General features: G+C 47.4%; 1 protein-coding gene across 3 annotated transcripts in view; it reads left to right on the top strand.

Moving 5' to 3' along the window:
* adka (adenosine kinase a) overlaps positions 1-20,000 on the top strand; it is a 105,769-nt gene that overhangs the window by 67,038 nt on the left and 18,731 nt on the right. For all 3 annotated transcript variants that reach the window (XM_027017633.2, XM_027017632.2, XM_027017634.2), the window contains exons 7-8: positions 9,983-10,153; positions 18,512-18,547. In XM_027017633.2, coding sequence (XP_026873434.2) covers positions 9,983-10,153; positions 18,512-18,547 — 207 coding nt within the window. The remainder of the gene's footprint in view (positions 1-9,982; positions 10,154-18,511; positions 18,548-20,000) is intronic.

Below are 20,000 nucleotides of genomic sequence, written 5' to 3'. Positions count from 1 at the left end.
TGAATGCGTATATTTTGTATTGTAAGCAATTTTGTGTTCCACGGTTATTTTGGGGTGTGTGTGTGTGTGTGTGTGTGTCTAGGTGCAGGTGTGGTTGTGCGGGGAGAAGGGGTGTTTGTTTGCATGTATGTGGAGATGGACTTTATTGTAAGAATTCCTGTCTCGTGGTAGGAGGAAAGCCATGCCAGTTGAAGCTACTCTTTGGACCTCTGTTGCCTTTTGAAAATGGTGAGAAGTTTCTCTATTCCTCAGCGGCCAGATAAGGCCCAGTGCCTGTGAGGATTACATTGGCTAAGCCCTTATCACTCCAGAAAACTCACTGCCTGCTTCAGTGTGACTGCGCTCCAAAATCAAGAGGAAATATTCCTCTTTTAAGTGCTCTTACTCCCATTGAAAGTCATTACTGGGGCAGCAGAGGACAAGTCCCCCCCCCCCCTCCAGCAAGCCTTATTTTCATATTCATGGTGGCACAGACGACTGGCTCTGGTTGGCTGTGTAACGCGTGGAAGCAGGTGACTCTCCTGGTCCAACTGCACACTGCACTGTTCATTACACTCAGATTTACAGTGTCTTCTGGATGGGGTTGTTATTCAGATCACCGAATGTCATGGTTACCTAAGACGGCTTCACCCAAGAGGTTTATCCCCATCTTAAGTGTGATTTTCCTTGAAAATGACCCCCTCCTACTTTTTCCTGTAACTTCCTCATTCTTCTTCGTTCTCTTGGTTATCCTCGCCATGCCTTTTAAAAGCATAGCCCCGCTCTGCCTGGCCTTGTGCACTTGTGCCTCTCCTGTTTTGTCCTTACGCTTGTTTCCTCTCCACCTGCCTGTCCAGCTTGCGCCCGTAGCCCTTAAGACTCGTCCATCTTAAGGCTCTGTTGACAGTGAACTGATCCTTTTGAAGTTTTCATTGAGCACCGTGTTATGGGAGGAAGCGCTGCTCCGAACGGCCCAGAGTTCTGTCCCTCATTAGGTTCTGCTTCCCCGACCGGGTGCGCCTGCTCTTCCACCATGGTGATCGATCCTCTCTCCGGTGACCACTCCAGAGGGGCCCCCATTATCTACCTCCGTCCTATTGATTATGGTGATGAAGAATATGTTGCCATGGTGGTAGCCTGAACCACTCTGTCTCTGCGGCATGTTGCACAGTCATATATTGCAGGCAAAGGAGTCGCTTTGCTGAAGAGCCCTCAAATTCTGTTGCGTTCGTGGTATTAAGTTTAACATGTTAGACTGAGTAAAAATGGAGGAAAAACAGAACTTTCAAAATTTGTTTTGAATATGCAAGACGATCGAAAGTCTTGAATCCGTGAGAGTTCAGCTGCTTAAAGATATCAGCTATGGCTCATGAGACATTATAACAAAAGCACCCGTTTAAATGACCAGCCATTACGGTCAAATGGAGACGGTGGAATCAATAAATTGTCCTATTTAGTTTTGCAGTATTCCTTGGGGGATTAGAGAGCAATAGAGGGAAGTTAAATTTCACAGTGGCAGAATTGGATTGAGGAGTCCTAGATGCAGAAATCTACTGCTCCCCCTGCCCCCCCTTGCTTCTCTTAAAGCCTCAGTAAATTTAAGCCTTCTCTGGGTTTTGTACTTTACTCAGTGCAGATTGCCTTAAGTGGCTTATGCCAATTGCAGCCACTTGGTTGAGGCTGGGAGATGCAGTGCACGAGAGGACAGGAAGGGAGACAAGAATTTAGCAGTTACAGACAAACTGGCTCCTTGGCCCCCCCAACCCCCCATTCTGATGTACAGCACGGATGAGTATCCTCCAGCTGTTCCTCCAATCAGAGCCTGCAACATGTTCACCTCTCCATGTGGCATCAAGACATGAGACCTTCCACATGCTTTTCCCACCGCCCCCACCCGGCTCCTTCCGCAATATGAAGTGTGTGTGTATGAATCTCCCCGAAAGCTGTTATACATATGCTGTCATTACAAGAGACCCTTGTTTCTAAAAGAGCTTTCTTTTAACCAAGAAAATTATAATCAGATCACCACCATGAGCTTGTAGTCTCTGAGAGCCTCTTTGCAGGTTCTTGAGAGCTGCTGTTGGGTTGAGGCTGTTCATTTCTGGGGGATGGGGCTGACGAACACCAGCGCTCCATGTCTGATGGCTGTAAGGGCGAATGGTTTCTCATTTTGTCCATCACACTCTAATTACCATGGCCTTGGCAGATCAATCCCTGATCCATTTTTTCCCCCCACTGCACAAATGTGTCACTTTAGCTGTATGTCTTTCCATTAGCTCACTCAATCATTGGCTGCTGATGAGACAGGGTGCAGTATGCCTTTCTTATTGGCCCAGGTCCAAGGCCTCTCTAATATAATCCTCTCCATCGATTACATTCTGTTGACTTTCAGGAGGTTTTTGCAGAGGAGTAATTAGGATCCTCCTGTCCCCCAGCTGTCCTGAAGAGCCAAACCCACTGATGTGCGCACACCTATTTTAGAGCCCTTTCTCATACTGCCGAATATCCTTAATGACATTGCGCTTGTGTCATTATGGTGTCGTGTTCTGTACAGTGCTGAGGTTGAAGTTTTTACGAACTGAGTTTGAGAATTCGCATATCTTAAAATAGTGAGGAATAATGAGAATGTTCTATGTCACTGACAATGACCTAATTTCTGGATCCTGATTCTGCTGTAACCCTATTTCACTTTTACCAGAAGCCTTAGAGTAACAAGAATTAAAATGCTTCATCAGTTAATGTGAGTTTATTTAAAGTAGAAGATTAGTTAAAGATTGGTAATAACAGCCTCCTTTACAGCTATTCGAAATGAGCATAGCGAAGGTATCATCCAAATGGATTTTAATTGAAAGTAGCATTGCCTAATCATCACCTGTTATCACAATATTACAAGAGTCTTGTTGCATTTCTAAAACAGCCTGTGTGGGGAACAGGCGAGGGCATGCGGTATAATTACATACATCTATGAGCTGGTGTAGTGTCTTTTGAAAGGATAATTGCTCGATCGTCCTGATTAAACCCTTTCCAGTGGAGAGTGAGTGAGAGGGTGCGGCACTGGGAGAGTTCTGCCACCCACTAAGAATGTGTGGGCCATCACGCCCTGTCTCTCCCGCTCATTCCTTACACAGGATGTTTGAAGCAGCCTAATTTACTCCGTTGACTGATATGCGCACAAAGTGTCTGCAGTTATCGCTCTGACCCGAACGATGTTTGTGGCTATGTGAGAGCATTACACGTTCCCTTTTCATCTCTGTGTTTAATGAACTGGACAGGAAAGCTTAGGGTGCCATTGATGTAAGCTGAATTCAGATCAACAAACCTCATAATGTGGTTTGTCCTTTGAAATACTATTTAAGGGTTAGTCAAGACGTACCCCTCCCCCACCTTTTAAGAATCGTTTAGGCTGAATTCCATGTTGGACTGCTTGTCATGTCTTTTTTTTGTTTGAAACTTGTGCTGGCCTGAAATGACCTCAGTCAGGCATCTACTGTGGTGTTTAGAAGTGTGCATCATGGGGCCAGTGAGCCCTCACACTGTGCCTCTGTTAATGTTTACATAATAGATGTCAAGTTGGCCAAGGAGTGAGGTCCATCAACATGCACCAGTTCACAAGTAACTCACTGCTTTGCTTCTCCATTTAAGGAGCTTGATCTAGCTTTAATAATGACAAGATTTTACAATGGTAAGAGCAAGGAAACCTCTGAGTTTTTCCTGACTGGTTCAACCTTGTGGTTCGAGGACAATTGGGACAGTTTTCTTTCTTGCGAAGTCCATTTTTGGGAGACAGCATGCAGGGCAGCTGGACCACAGCCTTCAGTACAGCCTTGGACTGACACATCATGGACTACAAAGGGCACTCACATTGCAGTAGGGGTCAGCTGCCTGTTGACAGTGGGTGTGGGGGTATGTGTGGGTGTGCGCGTGGGTATGTGTGTATGTGATTTGCATGCCTGGCTTTGCCTTTATGAATGACTGATGGTGTTATCCAGCACCCTGCCCACATTGATTTCCATCATTAGGCGTTGACGAGAGACATGGTTGTTGATGTTTTCATCGGGGACTCTCTCCCCACACTTCCAGTCAGATGATGATTTAAGCAGGCATGAATCATTAATGGACCACTTCTGCATGCGTTCTTATGTTTGTGCGGGTGCGAGAGGAGCGGCAGGAACTGAAGACCTGCTCCAGCTTGGCTCATGTCTCCCTGCTCGCCTCTGGCTGCTGCTACAGTCGTGCATTGAGTTTGACAGCCTGCACACTACACTGCATCTGTTTACACGTTTGTTTCCTGTGCCATTTGAATGGGATTTGACAAGCTTGAACAGAGTGTGTGTGGAGGATTAATAAGCTTAATGCTCCTTTGGAAAGCTTGGGACTTATGGAGAATATGTATCCACTTAAATCCAGTGGGCCCAGGGTGTCTGCTGCTGTGGACTTGGCTGCTGGTTCCATAGCTTTTGGCATCACTGCTGTTCCTTCTCAACAGTGCAGATTGTCAGTAGACAATAACGCAATACTTCCTACAGGCTTATAGACAGAGGAACATGCAAATGGTAGTTTTCAGTGATTATTAATTATGGCCCCGCTGATTTCAGTGGCTGCGTTGCTAACCACTTATTAGATGTCTGTAGAGTCATGTACCGAGTCATGAGGTCACCTCATCTGGCTTTCCTCCTTGTTCAAAGCAGCAATTGCTCCAGCAGCCAGGGAGGTGTCGTTTGAGCTCAAACTGGCGTTCCATTCCTGCACGTATACATCATCTCCCCCGTGTCACCGTTGCATTAAGTTGATGTTGTATTAACAGTTTACATACATCTGCCTGTGTTTTTCTCATGTTGACAGCAACATTGTCCCAAAGTAGCATCTGTTTCCACAAAGATGTGCTAAGCAGAGTGTGTAACCCATCCAGGCGAGCTTTCCAACAGCGTTTTCAATTTACCTCTCCAACTCTTCCCATGCTGAGGAGCGGGATGGATGCGGGAGCCGTCACGTCACGTGCCTCTTTGTCTTGTCCAATGAATCAAGACCCCCCCCCCCCCCTTTTTTTCTTCCTTTTTTGGTCCCAACAGCAGGTGAAAATCTAATTATACCAGGATGACGAGAGGAGGCGAGCTGTTGCCATATTTTAGCAGCTCTTAATTGTGTGCTAAAGAATCTGTCTCATGCACTCACTCCCATGCCGCGATGCACATTGAAAAATGTTTCTCTCATCAAAAGTGCGGGAAAATGCTCTCTTCTCCTTTTGTTTGCTTTCTTTGCTTTGTTATCACCTGCACATTCTTCTTTCTGTCATATGAAGTATTAGGAGGACATCTAGCAAAGAACAGACACACACCACATACATCAATTCTGAGATGCCTTTTCCTCCTTGGTTGGATGTTAAGAAATGTGAGCTGTAGGTATATGGTGAATTTATTCTTAGCTTAGTTCTAGCATCCCAAGGCTTTGGGCTCTAAAACTTTGTGTCTGGTTTAAATCCTCCTTAAATAGTTTTTATTTTGCTCCCTCACTTCACCTTTTTTCTTGGCTGCCTTTTGTAACATTGCTCAACACATTAAAACGCATCAGTCCAAGTTCGAAAGCAAGCCATTGATCATCCTGGCTATGGAGGAATTTGGCTCTTCTAATTATGGAATACACCCCCCCCCACCCCACCCCGGTTAGCACCGCAAAGCCCATCATGCTTAACCTCCTCATAGGGTTAATGCCTCAGGTTCAGGCCTCTCCTGCTATTGCCTTTTCCAGCGGCTAATGTGCTGCTGTGTGAGCGTAATTACGACCTGTCTTATGGCACCGCAAATGAGTGCTCTGGGCCTGCCTCCCCTAAGCTGCAGAATAACACACTCCACCTGAAGAGCCCGTGCGGAGTGGGCGAGGACGGATGGCTCTCTTTAATGGGCCTCCCGCATGTGAGCTAGCTCTCTCTCTCTCCCTCTCTCTGGCAGCCTGCTAATCGCGTCATGCAACACAGCCCAGATACATGTCAGGTTAAGTGGAAGCAGTGATTATTTATTTATGGACATCATTGCTAAATTGCTGATTACATATTTTGCTAGTGTCTAATTTCTTTACACAGTAATTTCTAAGGTTGAGGGCTACGTCAGCCCCTCAGAAAAAATTGATTTTTTATTTTTTTTTCCTTCTCCTCATGGCAGTTAGAGATGAATATAATAGTCTCCCTCTCTCTGGGGGGCAGTGCTTAAGTTATCTAATAGATGAGACATGCTTTACCTGTGCTGTTGGTCAGGAAGGGGGATTTCATTTGAGGACTAATCTGTCTCAATGAACCCAGGAGTAAACCTGCCACAGTTAACACAGACACCTCCACTGCCTTTTTAATACCTTACTGACCTGCTGTTCTCCTGTGGGCCTTTCATAATTACTGCCATGTCCAATGAACAGAAGGGGGGGGGGGGGGGCATGTGTGGGTGCAGGCATGAGTGCGTTATTACATGTTAACCAGCTATAACAACATAATAGTTTGGACTGTCTGCGTTGACCTGAGCTGGATGTTTCTTTTCGTCTCATAACGGAACGGTCGCTTAATCAGCTGCAGACTTCGCTTTTTGGCTTTTCATTCGGATAGATACGTTTGATGGGGCCCAAGGGTTGATTGTCAGACTCTGAGGATCGGCAGTTGGGGGGGGGGGGGGGGGGGGACAGAGCATTTTAAAAGCCTTGGCAAACTGTCGGGCTTTTATGTCATAGGCTCTGTGCCATTAAGCTGAGCAGCATTAGATCAGGCCCTGTAGAACATGTTTCTGTAGACGGGCAAAGAGGAACCAGATGCTGTATGGCCTGTGAGGAGTCTGGTGTAGTCAGATGAGCCCTGAACATCAAACAGACCCTCCGAGCCTTTGGTATGCTGAATCCTGCTGCTCCTCTCCATTAAAATGGATTTATCATCTGTTTTATTGGTTTAATTGACTCTCTCAAAATAAAACCAAATGTAAAATATGCTGGGGAGTGTTCACATTCTTCTACATACTTGCTATATCTTTCGTTTACACTCTGTAAGTATAAAGGTAATCTCTTAGCTATGTTATCTTTACTGAACTCCACTTAACTGCCCTCTCTCACCTGATCATTCTAGATGATTGAATCTGCTGGTCAGCGGCCATCAGCGCTCCCCTCAGAACTGGTGTGTTTCTATGACGATCATCTCTACTCTATCCAGGGCTGCCGTAGGTGCCCGTGGTGCATGACTTTTCCCAGATGGCTGGCATGATAGCCAGGTGTCAGGTCAGTGCGGTCAGCCCAGGACAGCTTTGCGTATCGATCTCCCCAGCAGCACGATTAAGTGGGATAAAACGTGCTGGCGGCAGCACACTAGAGTCCTTCTTGTCCAGCCCACAGCAGTCAGGATCCGAGAGCACGTCTCCTTAACGCAGGGGTAAGGAATGCAAAACGCAGGCTTTTGAAGGACCAGAATAAACCAGAGCAGATGTATGCCAAGCATGAATGCTGTGGCTGAAATGGGGAATTCATTTGTCTCCCTACATAGATTTTTAGCTGACAGACTGCACTAATTCATAAATGAGACATTGTGTATTATTGCTTTCTGGAGTGGCGGGTGACCTTTCACGGGGAGCTTGGGGTTTGGTTTTCCTTCCACAGAGAGGATGGCCAGAGACTAGAGCACCTTTTGGAAATTCACAGCAGGCCATGGTAGTTCCGTAGTAGTGCTGGACCTCGTTGTTTCCTGCGTGCTCTCTCGCCCAACGTTTGTGAAGGGCTCGAGCCCACAGAGCAGCGCTTGAGCAGGCAGCAAGCTGGGCATCCACCTGGCCACCTCTCCAACTTCAAACACACCAACATTAAAGTTACAATAATGCAGTGGGCTGCTTCTGTCGCACAGTGTTCACACAGCACAGCCAAGGTGCGCTTAATGACGGCAGTACCACTGATACACGCGCACAGTGTGCAGACACGCATACAAAGACCATTTGTAGCTCGGTGCAGACAGCCTGCTAACCTCCCCTGCAGCCCACTGGGTTTAGTACTGTAGAACCAACCTAACGTTTGTCTCCTGAGATGTCCACCATTCCTTAGGGTTTAGTTCTCTCACCACTGCTGAAGCTGCCCTGCCTACAGTAATAGTCTACTTCTAGTATACTCTATACTAGTAGTATACTCACAGGAATCATTTTATACTCTACAGTTTATTCCTGCAAATAAGAATTTATGCTCATATTCAATAGTTCTGAGTATTTGAGGCATCATATGTTTTTCATAGTTATGAGGAGTTCAGTCATGTGTTCTGATGGTGCTTCTTTGGACAAGAACAGTGCAAAACGCAACACGATGACTTTGCAAAAGTGTATTTATATGCAATATTATAGCTGTCATAAATTTCAGTGACAGTCTTGCGGAAATGTTCAGGTCTGTGCTTTATATTACAAACTTGGAGGAGAAAATGGGGACATTTTGTTATTGCTAACAATGTAGATATTTCACATAGTGTTCACCCACATAACACAATGTGCACTAGGCTTGTGAATGGCTCTGCAGCCAGACAGCTTTCCTGATTCCTCCTGTGAACTGTGTAATAGCTGACACAGTCACACTAAACACATGAAGGTCACTTCTCTCCTCTTTCCACTCTCAGTCACAAAAGCCTCATCTGTTTTAATGGAGTGTTCTCACAGCGCCTGAGTTAGCCTCTGTAAAAGCTCTAGTCTAGCCATCATGTACTCTTTGGTCATTCTCTCACTCAGCCCTTTGTATTCTCTCTCTCCCTCTCTCTCTCCCGCTCACTCTCTCTTATACGGTGCTTCTGAATTATTCTCAGGGCAAGATGAACTGTATCAAAGGTACTAGCTCAGTGTTTGGTTTCAGGTTTAAACGTGAAGGTGTTTCCTTACCTGTTTCGCATTCATTCACACAATGGCCCAAGTAGCCTCTCTTGTTTCTCAGTAAGAAGAGTCCAGGCAAGACCTTTGTTTTCCACTTCATCAGATGCTAGCATGTTCTTTTCTCTTTTTCCCCCTTCCCTCCTCGTAGAACAAGGGCTGGAGCACAGCCATCTCAATGCTCTGACTGCTCTCCCAGGCCATGCTAAGCAGCAGAGAGGAGAAATCACACCATGCGTTTGGACTGCCTCATCTCTGCTAGCACACACTTCTGGTACACTCAGCCAGACTGAGTGTGCTGAACTTGCACAATCCCACAGTTTTTGTTTTAGGGTTTCACTTTGTTTGTTTGTTAAGATGGCATTTTAGAGTAAGCAACAAAACCTCAGATTTCCTAGTTTGAAGGTTGTGACATGTTATTTGTCTATCCCAGATTGTCAGTGGTTTAGATCACTGTGCAGTTCTCCATGGGCCCAGCACATCTGTTGTGTTTGCTAAGAACCTAGTGATCTATTTCTGCTCCTTCCTGTTACTAAGGCCAGGAGCAAAGTCATGAACCTGGTGTGCGGCGCTCTTCGGAGAGCTTGCATGACCTTGCAGGTTTCCCTGGCTGGGGAGGTGGGCCAAGGTGCCCTGGGTTTTATTGGATTGTCTGCATGAACTCTCTCTGCTCACTGAAGGAAGGCTTCTGTAATTATGTACTCCATTTTTCATCATTCATTTTCATCTCCTAAAAGCTTAATCCTGTTTGCATGTCATGATGCCGGCCATTATATCAAGATGAAACATGTTTACTGCTTTGAAACAAAGAACATTAGCAAGTTGGTTTTTTTTCCTCCTTTGTTTGCGCGTGATTCATATGCTCTATGCTGTCCTGAGATGACCACCTCTCTTTCATCTTCAGAGCCTCCAGCCTGCAGCTGTGTAGTGTGAAACATGTGTAGTGTGTGGAAGTGCTTGGCACCTACTTCGGTGCCCAGATTAAAACCTTGCTTCTGTTTTGAAAACAATGCCCAGATAATATGTCTGTGACTGAGTCGCTGGTGCTCCTTGGGTTTAGTGGGTGGATTTCTTGTGGACATACTACACCTTATCCACACGTCTTGGCCATGTTTTAAGGCCTGAGCTCTCTAATGTCCTTCTCCATGCAGGGTTTCTTCTTGACCGTGTCGCCGGAGTCGATCCTGAAGGTGGCCAAGCATGCCTCGGAGAACAACAAGATCTTTGGGATTAATCTGTCTGCCCCCTTCATCTGTCAGGCATTCAAGGATTCCCTTCTGAAGGTCATGCCATATGTGGATGTCCTGTTCGGCAATGAGACGGTGAGTCAGCCTGTTACAGACCTGTCATGCAGTATGCTTGAACTTGTGGAGAGAGGGAGGGAGGGAGGTGGGAAAGAAAGGAGGGTGGGAGAGATAGACAGACAGAGATGGAGAGAGAGAATGTTAACATGTCACTTAAGTCCCCCTAATCAGACTGTCTTATCATGTACTAGTAAGACACTTGTTAATTTATTGATCACGACCTAAGCATGTGTGGAATTGGATGGGTGTAACAACTTTATATACACGTATAGGGGCGAACAGGCTAAGAGTCAGACTTAGGCTGGCTTAGAAAGCGTGCACTGATGAGATGTGAGGCTGTGTGTAGGGTTTAGCTTTCCTCCCTTAGCTCCTTGGCCTACGCGGTTTGTTTCTTCATCACTGTGAATGTTCCATCGGTGGGACAGAGATTCCAGAATCCCCTTAAATTAGTGTCTTACCTCAGATTGAGAGTGCCTCTGCCTTCTGGGAGTTATCACAGTTCCATACACGTGGTGTGTGTGTGTGTGTGTGTGTGTGTGTGTATGCCACGGCACACTGTGACAGACAGGCAGTCTGGTAAATTGTGTTTTTTTTGTGTGTGTGCTGGGCGTTGGGCGTCAGGCCTGACAGGCCGAAAGCTGCGGCGTGCTCTGGATCGCCTCCCTGCAGCCCTGCTGTTCTCTCTGCCCTCCTCGGATTGGCCGAGAGCCACTGCACGCCAACCACTGATTGGATATTAAACACCACTCGTCCTCCAAGTCAGCCAGCCTCCTCCCAGGCTTCTTATGGCAGGAACACCTGTGCTAGTCCATTTAAAAAGCAACGTGGCCACAGCCGCCCTTTCAGCTAGACTAATTAGATAGTCAGTGCACGCATGCACAAACACACTTACACACGCACATCCATGTGGACTGCTGGAGTCTTCGATTCAGCTGTAGTAATGTGTAACTCTTGGGGGGGGGGGGTGCGCGCGTGTGTTTTCTGCTGGTACAGGGCTGAGTGTTTGGCAGCTGGAGCTTGTCTGTGTGTGAGGGGACTGGGGCATGCAGACAGGGCTTTATCTGTGGTGACAGCATGGGCGCAGTGAGGGACAGTCAGGCCCGCACCAAGCTCCTCGCCCACTTAACTGGCACGCATGAAGTGTGGAATATCCCAGGAGCAGCACTGGCCTAATTGAGTCCTTCCCCGCTCCCCTTCTGCCTGCCTGCCTCCATGACATAAACCAGAGAAAGTGAAACGTTTCAGGAAATGTAACGGCGTCCAGTTAATTAAGTGCGAGAGCTGCGCAGTCAGAGCCGAAACCAGATGGCACCGAATTACGCTCGCAAAGAACTCGCCATAAGCACGCGCTCACCATAACACGCATATACACACCCATAATCGCAAACAATTTGCCCTCCATTTGCTGCACACATGATAAAATTCAACAATGCGAATTGTCATTACCGATGAATTTGTTCGGCAGAAGGCTCAGACAATGGGGATAAATGGCATGATTAATTGGAACAGAATGAATAACCCTGACTGATGTGGAATAAGCAGTGATTAACTCCATCTCTGAGCTCAGATTGTTTTAAATAACAGGGGAGTTAAAGCCATGATTGCTGGGAGGTTGTGAAATGATTGAAATGGCTTCTCCACTGCTTGTGAGGCAGCATGAGAGAGACAGTGAGAAGGAGTGTCTGGGAGATCTGCCTCATTGTGCTGATCTGCCCAAAGGCCTTTTCCCAAAGACCTCAGAGTCCCCGCCCAGCTCTCACATGAATAATATTATTCAGCTCCCAGTGCACCCAGACCAAAGGGGAAATTGGAGCCTTGGTCCTTTGACATTTACCAGGACAAAAGCAAAAAAAAAGATAAACAGATAAAATGTGACTTCCTTACCCAAGTTTGTGCGTGTGTGTTTGTGCGTGTGTGTTATTTAGATTAACCAAAAAGGTTAATTTACTGTCTTCTGTTCTGTTCAACCCTTTGTGAATACCTTTTTTTTTCCTTTATCTAGTTTGGCTGAATAGTAGGTGTGTGCGCTCACACGGAGGGTAAAGTGATGATTCTCCATGTCCTTAAGAGTATGCCCTCCCTGGATGTTTTCATGTGCATGATGGCCAGTTCAGGGGAAAAAAGCCTCAGGCAGCGAGTGATTTTGCTTGGCCTGGTGCCCCCAGCCCACAGCTGATTTGGCCCCAGTCAACATTCAAACACATATATACACTCACACACACACACACACACACACACACGCTGCCAGTAAGAGCGTTGAGCCCCAATAAGTCTCTTCTGGTGCTGAATACTATGGATGGCCAAAAACACTTTTTAAAACCTAGATAAGAAATCACAAAATAAAGGAGCCCAGGCAGAGAGGGAGTGAGGAGGTGGAGAGGAAAGTGAGGTAATTAAAAAATGCTTAAGAGTGAGCGGCTGTCGAGGGAACTTGAATGCAGGATGTACACTTCTCCCACGACATCACCCACAGCACTCAATTAAATCCTGTCTGTCTGCATACGCCTCCTGTGCACCAGTGGCCGAGGTAACATGGGCAGTCACAGAACTGCTGGGTGCTTTCCCTTCCCAGAGTGCTTGGGCTAGTTGTCAGTGTAACTGCGTATTTGTTGGAGGAACCTTAAACCAACGCCTTTGGTTTTTAAATGGTGGTTTGAGTTTACAAGCAAAATAGATCACAAATAATAAAAAAAAAAAAACACAACACACAATTGGTGCATGTGCACTATAACAGAGCAAAGGCGCTGAGTTTGGGGGAAAAAGATGCTTGGAAGAAGTTTGGGTCATCCAGACAAAGTGAGTAGCTTGCGAGAGCATGATGGATGTGTGTTTTGGAGCTCCGCACAGGTCGTACTGGCGTGCCTAGACTAGAACCCCCGCGCTGTATCTCCACCCCTCAAATGGAAACAAAGGTTCTGTGGATGGGTGGTTTGTTCTCACGCAGTTCCTATTTCTGAGAGGGATGTTTGAGGACTTGCGTGCATGTTGCTGTGGGCCTCCAGTAGGGGAGCGCTGGGGAAGTTCACCTAATAGCTACGATCTGCGCACTCAGGGGGTTTGCCCAGAATAGCCCTCAGCATGAGACCCATGGGCCTTTTTTTCCGGTGGAGGAGCCTGTACCAGGCCCTGCAGCAGAGCCGGCTGCCCGTCCGGGGAGGCGCGTTCTAATGATGGATGGATGAGAAGACATTGTGCAGAGGGCAGATCAATAGCTGCCACCGAGGCCAGTGTGTTTCTTTGGCAGTGGGACTGAGTGCAAGATGTCAGCTTATTGTTGCCAGTTTGATTTGGAGAAGTTTAACACCAGCATGCTCTGCTGCTCTGTACACCAGGCTGGGCATCAGCTTGCCCCCTGGGGAAGCCCACACCGAGCAGGCCCCAGCGCCTCTCTCGCACAAGAGGAACTGCAGAAGGATGCAGTGGGTTCAGCTGATATTCATATTGTTTTTACATTGTCATTTTCCAAATTGAAATATTATATCAAATATCTAGTATTATAAAATGAGTAATTATTCAATTTATAGTTATTTTAGCAAATTAAAACTACAGTATAAGATTTTTATGTATTGATTTTTTTTTTTTTCATCTGCTACAATTCTGTGATGTGCACAATTATATCGATTATATTACACAATTATACCATTTGTACATAAACACACATTCTGTCCTGTCTCCATGCTGACGGCTTTGTCTCCTGCCATGGAAGGAAGGGGGTGGGGGGTTCTCCAGGGAAATGCCCCGCAGGGAAGTGATCCCTCTAACGAGATCAGTGCTGCCAGTGCCTGTCAGGCTATGCCCTTGCACTCACCTTGCACTTACCTGTTGTCACCTCCAGAGCATTAAAAACAGAGTAGCTGAGAGCTTTAGTGCTGTTTTTTTGCCTTTACACACACAAAAACTACTTGTAGGAACCCTTGCTAGTGTGTGGACTAACTGAAGCTGTGTGTGCTTGGAAAGTTGTGTTGAGTTAAAGGAGCTGTCAAAACAAACACAAACTGGGCTTACAGAGAGAATAGTAAATTGGAATAAATTGGTAGTGTCGTTGTTTATATTTTCTTCAGTATAGAAGGTTTTCTTGTTGTGCTTGCATGCATGGATGTGTTAAGTTCGTCTAGAGTTGATCAAAGCAGTGCATTGCACCTTGTGTGTGTGTGTGTGTGTGTGTGTGTGTGTGTGTGTGTGTGTGTGTGTGTCTGGTCTGGCTGGCCTATGGCTCAGAAGACCTGCCTGTGAATGTGTGCATTTACCTCCTCTATATTTACCCATGCTCATTAGCTGGTTTATTTATCGTGCCAGGGCCGCAGCTGGAGCCTGAAGCCCACAGACTTGTTTACGTGCTCGCGTACATTCCTGTGATGGGACCAGGAACAATGGCAGGCTTTGAAAGTGATCGGAACATACTCGGACACGGTAATAAGGCTGTCATTGAGAGAGATGTCACATGTGTTGAAGTGGAAATGTTTTCTCTCGCCGGCCCCTCTCTGCCACACCGGCTGGAAGAGACAGCATTCAGCACCCCTGATTCTGGTAATGATATCATTATAGCGAGCAATTGCTTCTCATGCATTGTTTAACAAAGGCACATTTGAAGTGCCCTGCTGAAACCTCAGACAGAGCTTTCACATGTTGCAAGTGCCCTACTAGGTGAGAGGAGGGAGAGAGGAGATCAAGAGGAAATACCTGCCGCTTTAAAAAAAAAAAAAATTTATCCTTAAAGAACGAGAGCTGAATTATCATCTCAAAATGATGGCCGGCTAAAGGCAAGGCTTGTTGTTAAAGTGGACACACTTTGTCACGTGTGCTCTTCCAGCCGGAGGTGTTTTGATGGTTTTATTATGGAGGTTGCGCCGTATCGAGCACTTCCTTTAAGAGCTCACACTGTGGATGTTTCCATTCCCCTCCGACTGTGTCGCTAGCTAGCAAAGTCCAGCCCGGTTTCTCCTCCTGCAGTACAGGGACCACCTGGCCACGTGAGCATGCTGCACCGGTCAGAGCGTACTCCCAGGCTAGGGTCGCCGCACATCCCAACCTATCGCCTGTAGCGGGGTGCGTTGCTCCCAGGCTAGCATCGGTGTACAGCACCTGTAGCAGTGTGTGTGGCTCCCAGGCTAGCATCGCTGCGCAGCACCTGTAGAGGTGTGTGTGGCTCCCAGGTTAACATTGGTGCACACAACAACTCATTGCCAGTAGCGGTGTGTGGTCAAGCTGCTTTTCCTGCGATCTATTAAGTGTCTCTAATGAAAGAGCATTTTATGTGAAAATGAGGCAGAACATGCCAGTCGTGGCTGCAGGCAGTCACACTGCACACTGTTAACTTGATTAGACAATGATCAGGTATTTTCCTGCTTTGTTTGTGGCTGTGCTCTTGTTTGATGTCAAGATTAGCATACGGGGACCACTTTCACTAGTTCGCTACTCTTTAGTGGTAATTGCAACAGACAATGGTAAATAAAGAATTGGTGGGTTTAAATACATTTCTCATGTAAAGGTCTTTCCTTTGTGGTTACCGTGCCTCTTTCCCTCTCGCCTCTTGCTCTGTTGTTTGTCGCTCCTCATGCTCCACTTGGCCTGCTGCATTCTCGAGGGAGTACCTTAACACCTCAGCAGTGCTCGCTTTCTTTCCCTAATCTTTCCCTTCCCCTGCCCAGCTTACTGTATCGATATCCATCTGCCGGCCTCCTCCGACACCACTGAACCCCGTGTTCACAGCCCTTGGCCGTTGCCTGGCTCATGTTGGGATGTGTATGTGTGTTTTTGAGTGCGAGTGTGTATATGACTCGCAGGCTGTGATTATGAAATTATACCTCGATTGCCCTCAACAGTAACCAACAATGCTGCCTTTGTTTTGTTGCTGTCTCTGCAGCAACTGCTAACCCAGTGTTTTTCACCACAGTTCTAATCTAGTGCAAAATCATGTCAGGAAAATAACATCTCATGACTGCTGCGGTCAAGCTACCCCTCATGTTGTGATTTTTTTTTTTCCCGCACTCGCTGTTGAATGGAGTGATGGGCGTCTCCCTGTGGCCTGGAAGCGCCAGGTCCGGCCGTGTGGCTCCTGCCCTTTTCTCCGCTCCTGCCAAATACAGCTGCTGCACCTAACCCCGAGCCCTGCCCGTGCGCCCAGAAACTCGTCTGGCTTTGAGCCGTAAGCTGCTTTAGCGTCGCGGGTGTTCACCCAGGACGGGGATGAAAGAGCCTGCTGGAGCAAGGGAGCCCACTGGCAGGGCATCTTCAGCCCCCCGGCCCACCAGAGTCCTGTCTCTGGCCTAGCTGGATGTCAGAGTGTGTTAGCCCTGTCCAGTTAATGCTTCTTTATCCTGCTCAGTGGTTGCAGACGCGGTCTCCTGGCTATCATTCCTCATTAAGCCGCTCCGCTTCGACCTCCGTCTCCGGTTCCACACCAGCTCTAGCGCTCTCTCACTCCATCTCGACCTGCGTGTCCGGTTCCACGTACCATCTCCAGCGTTCTCTCACTCTGCCTCGACCTCCGTGTCCGGTTCCACACCAGCTCTAGCGCTCTCTCACTCCATCTCGACCTGCGTGTCCGGTTCCACGTACCATCTCCAGCGTTCTCTCACTCTGCCTCGACCTCCGTGTCCGGATCCACACCAGCTCTAGTGCTCTCTCACGCCGTCTTGACCTCCATCTCTGGTTCCGCACTGGCTCCAGCGCTATCTTCCTCTTCCTCTTTTGTTCTCTAGTTCCTCTCCCAGCAGGCTTTTCCCACACGCAGCATGTAGCAGGGGGTGTGTCGGGTCTCGCAAGTGTCTTTACCACTGCGTGCAATTTGTGCAGCTCAATTTGAAGAAGGGGGTAATGTAGAGAACCCATGATGAGTGTGTCTCGCTGATTTTCAGGGCTGAACTCCATGGGCCACTGTGGATTCAAATCAGGAACACAGCTTTCCGAATGGGAAAATCCAGGTGTAGGCTTTCCAATAACGAAACTCCCTCTGTGACTTGGTGCATGAAGGATGTTCTTACTGTTTCAGATGCATTCTTTTGTCCTTGTACTTGAACAGTTATGGCCCTCATAATGCTTTTAGGATGTATAATATGGCAAGGACACGTTTTGAGTGTTAATTGTGTGGTTTTTCCAGAGTATGATTCTTGAAAGGTCTTGCACTTTCACGATCTTGACCAGTGAAGAGTGTCTGTTTCAATTTTCCGAAGGGGTTGAACTAACACTAATTCCAGGGGCTAATCTTGAAATAATGCTACTTAATCACTCTTAATAAAAGAGTATAAAAGATTGGTTCACCTTGGCTGCCAGATAGATACTTTGTCAGATCATTGAGCTGTAATTGGTGCAATGAAACCTGGGAGCTTTTCTACAGGGATTTGGAATTTTCTCAACTTTATGGTGCAAAGCGTAGGCCTAACCTTGGTGTGTTTGACCTCTGTTCCACACACATACACACTGACACACACATACACATTCTCACACAGAGCTCTATGACCCTGAAAAGACTCTTAAAGCCCAGGACTAGAACCCAACACAAACAGCTAAATGTCAGACAAGAGGCAGGTTTACACAGTGCTTGTAAGGCTTTGTGGTTGTTTTAGATAGAGCCATGCTTTCTTTCCTTTTTCTCAAAACATTTAAGATTGTGTGTGCGTATGAATGAATGAGTGTGTCTGTGTGTATCTGTGCGTGTCCGTGTGTGTGTTAGATTAATGGACCCGTCTTGGGTCTATTATACTGTGGTCATGACGGACAGACTGCATGCAGCCCTGCTGGGACCCTCTGTCCTTCCGGCCATGTAGCTGGGCCCTCCCTGCCCCAACCGTCTCCACCCACCTCCCTGCCCCAGCCCTCTCCACCCACCTCCCGGCCCTAGCCCCCTCCACCCCCCCCCCCCCCCCCCCAGCCTCTAAAGGGCCGAGTTGTCACAATTGCTCCCTGGGTTCAGCCTGCCAAGCAAAGGGCAAGGCACAACGCACACATAACTACATTCATTTCTCCATCACAGAGCTCGTTGTTTTATTGTTCTGAACCAAGTGCCAGTAGCCCTCCTTCAGGTGCAGCTTCTGATGGGCTGTCTCCCCATGGCTGTGTTGGCTGGAGAGCACAGTCTGAGTGTGCTCGTGCTCCTGGCTGCCTGTGGCGGCTTGCTGCCTCGGATGCCTCTGATGGCAGCTCGGCTTATGCACAAGCCTGCATCAGCTCGGAGCCGAGGGGAGCGGAGGATTTTGAAATCGGATATTCGTTTAATGTGCATTTTATGAGGGGGAAATAAGAGCAGCATGCCGAGGCGATGCGCTGTGCTCTGCAGAGGGTGCGAGTGCTCTTGGGAGATGGGAGCATGCGGGCTCAGGGAAAAGCGCTCGCTCCAGCACGGTGTAATTAAGGGTTTGTGTGTGCTTTGTTTTGCAGGAGGCTGCCACGTTTGCTCGGGAGCAGGGCTTTGAGGTAAGTGGACGTAGGATCACGCTCACCCAACAGATCCTAAAGGATTATTTTTCAGCTGATAATGAAGTTCTTTTTCGGACAGTGATTGATGCGCTATTATACTCCTGTGGCCCCCTCGCAGTGGTCGCCATAGCAACCTGGCAGTCGTCATGGTTTCTTTGTTCAGCCAGCGCTGCTGCGCTCGCTCTCACACACATCATCCACACACATTCTCTCCTCTACTCTGTCTCTCTCACTCTCTCTCTCACACGCGTGCATACACACACACACACACACACACACACACACACACCACTCTCCCTGTCCTTTTCTGTTATGACGCATTCCTCCCAGGTCTGCACCCAACATCGCCTACAGATGTTATTTATTGAATTTTGAGAAGGCTCTTGGGAAGAGGGAGAGGAGTCCTGCAGGGTGGGCTGCGGATGAGACATCGTTGGCAGGTGGCTTTGTTAAGGAGTCCACCTTGTTAGCTTCATTAGACTGAGTAAGGATTCATTGCTCAGCTGTGGTATTATCCTCAATTATGCAGAGGTGTAGACCCCCCCCCCCCCCAAAAAAAAAAAAAAAACAACCCTTCATAAATACTGGATCACCTCTCCCTGTAGCCTCTGAATATGTAAACAAAGTGATTGACCATGTTAACACATATCACATCAGAATAATGGGAGTTATCTGACTGAATAGGGGAGAGCAGCTAATGCTAATGTGGTACTGGCATCTCTGCACTCGGATTCGCAAGAGGGGTCTCTGTTAAATGAAAATTCATAAGGAAAGTAAATGTGAGTTTAGGAACGATATGCTTAAATAATTGAAGTGGCTTATCTATTTTTTTCATTTTTTTGACTGCAGAGCTATCCGCCTGAATGTGTTTCTTCTTGGTATGAATAATTGTCTTCCAGGATCACTCAAGGTGCGATCGACGTGACTGGAATGCAGAACAGATTCTGGCAGTAGAGTCAGTTAGAGAGTGGGAGGTGGGGGGAGAGAGAGAGAGAGAGAGAGAGAGAGAGAGATGAATACAGAGAGAGAGAGAGATGAATACAGAGAGAGAGAGAGAGAGATGAATACAGAGAGAGAGATGAATACAGAGAGAGAGAGAGGGGAGAGAGAGAGAGAGGGAGAGAGAGAGAGAGAGATGAATACGGAGAGAGAGAGTGGGGGAGAGAGAGAGAGAGAATGGGGGAGAGAGGGAGAGGGGGGAGAGAGAGAGAGAGAATGGGGGAGAGAGAGAGAGTGGGGAGAGAGAAATGAATACAGAGAGTGGGGGGGAGAAATGAATACAGAGAGGGAGAGAAAGAGCGAGAGGGAGAGAGGGAGACGGAGGGCTGGTGAGCCACAGAGAGAGAAAAAGAGAGGAGGGGTGAGGGGGTGAGGTTGCATTGCACAGTGTAAATATATAAATGGCAAGCCCTGTCACACACTGTGAGTACCTCTTCACTGATGTCATGCA

Source organism: Electrophorus electricus, chromosome 11 (genome assembly GCF_013358815.1).
Source record: "Electrophorus electricus isolate fEleEle1 chromosome 11, fEleEle1.pri, whole genome shotgun sequence".
NCBI lineage: Eukaryota > Metazoa > Chordata > Actinopteri > Gymnotiformes > Gymnotidae > Electrophorus > Electrophorus electricus.
This window is presented reverse-complemented; position numbering and strand designations above follow the sequence as displayed.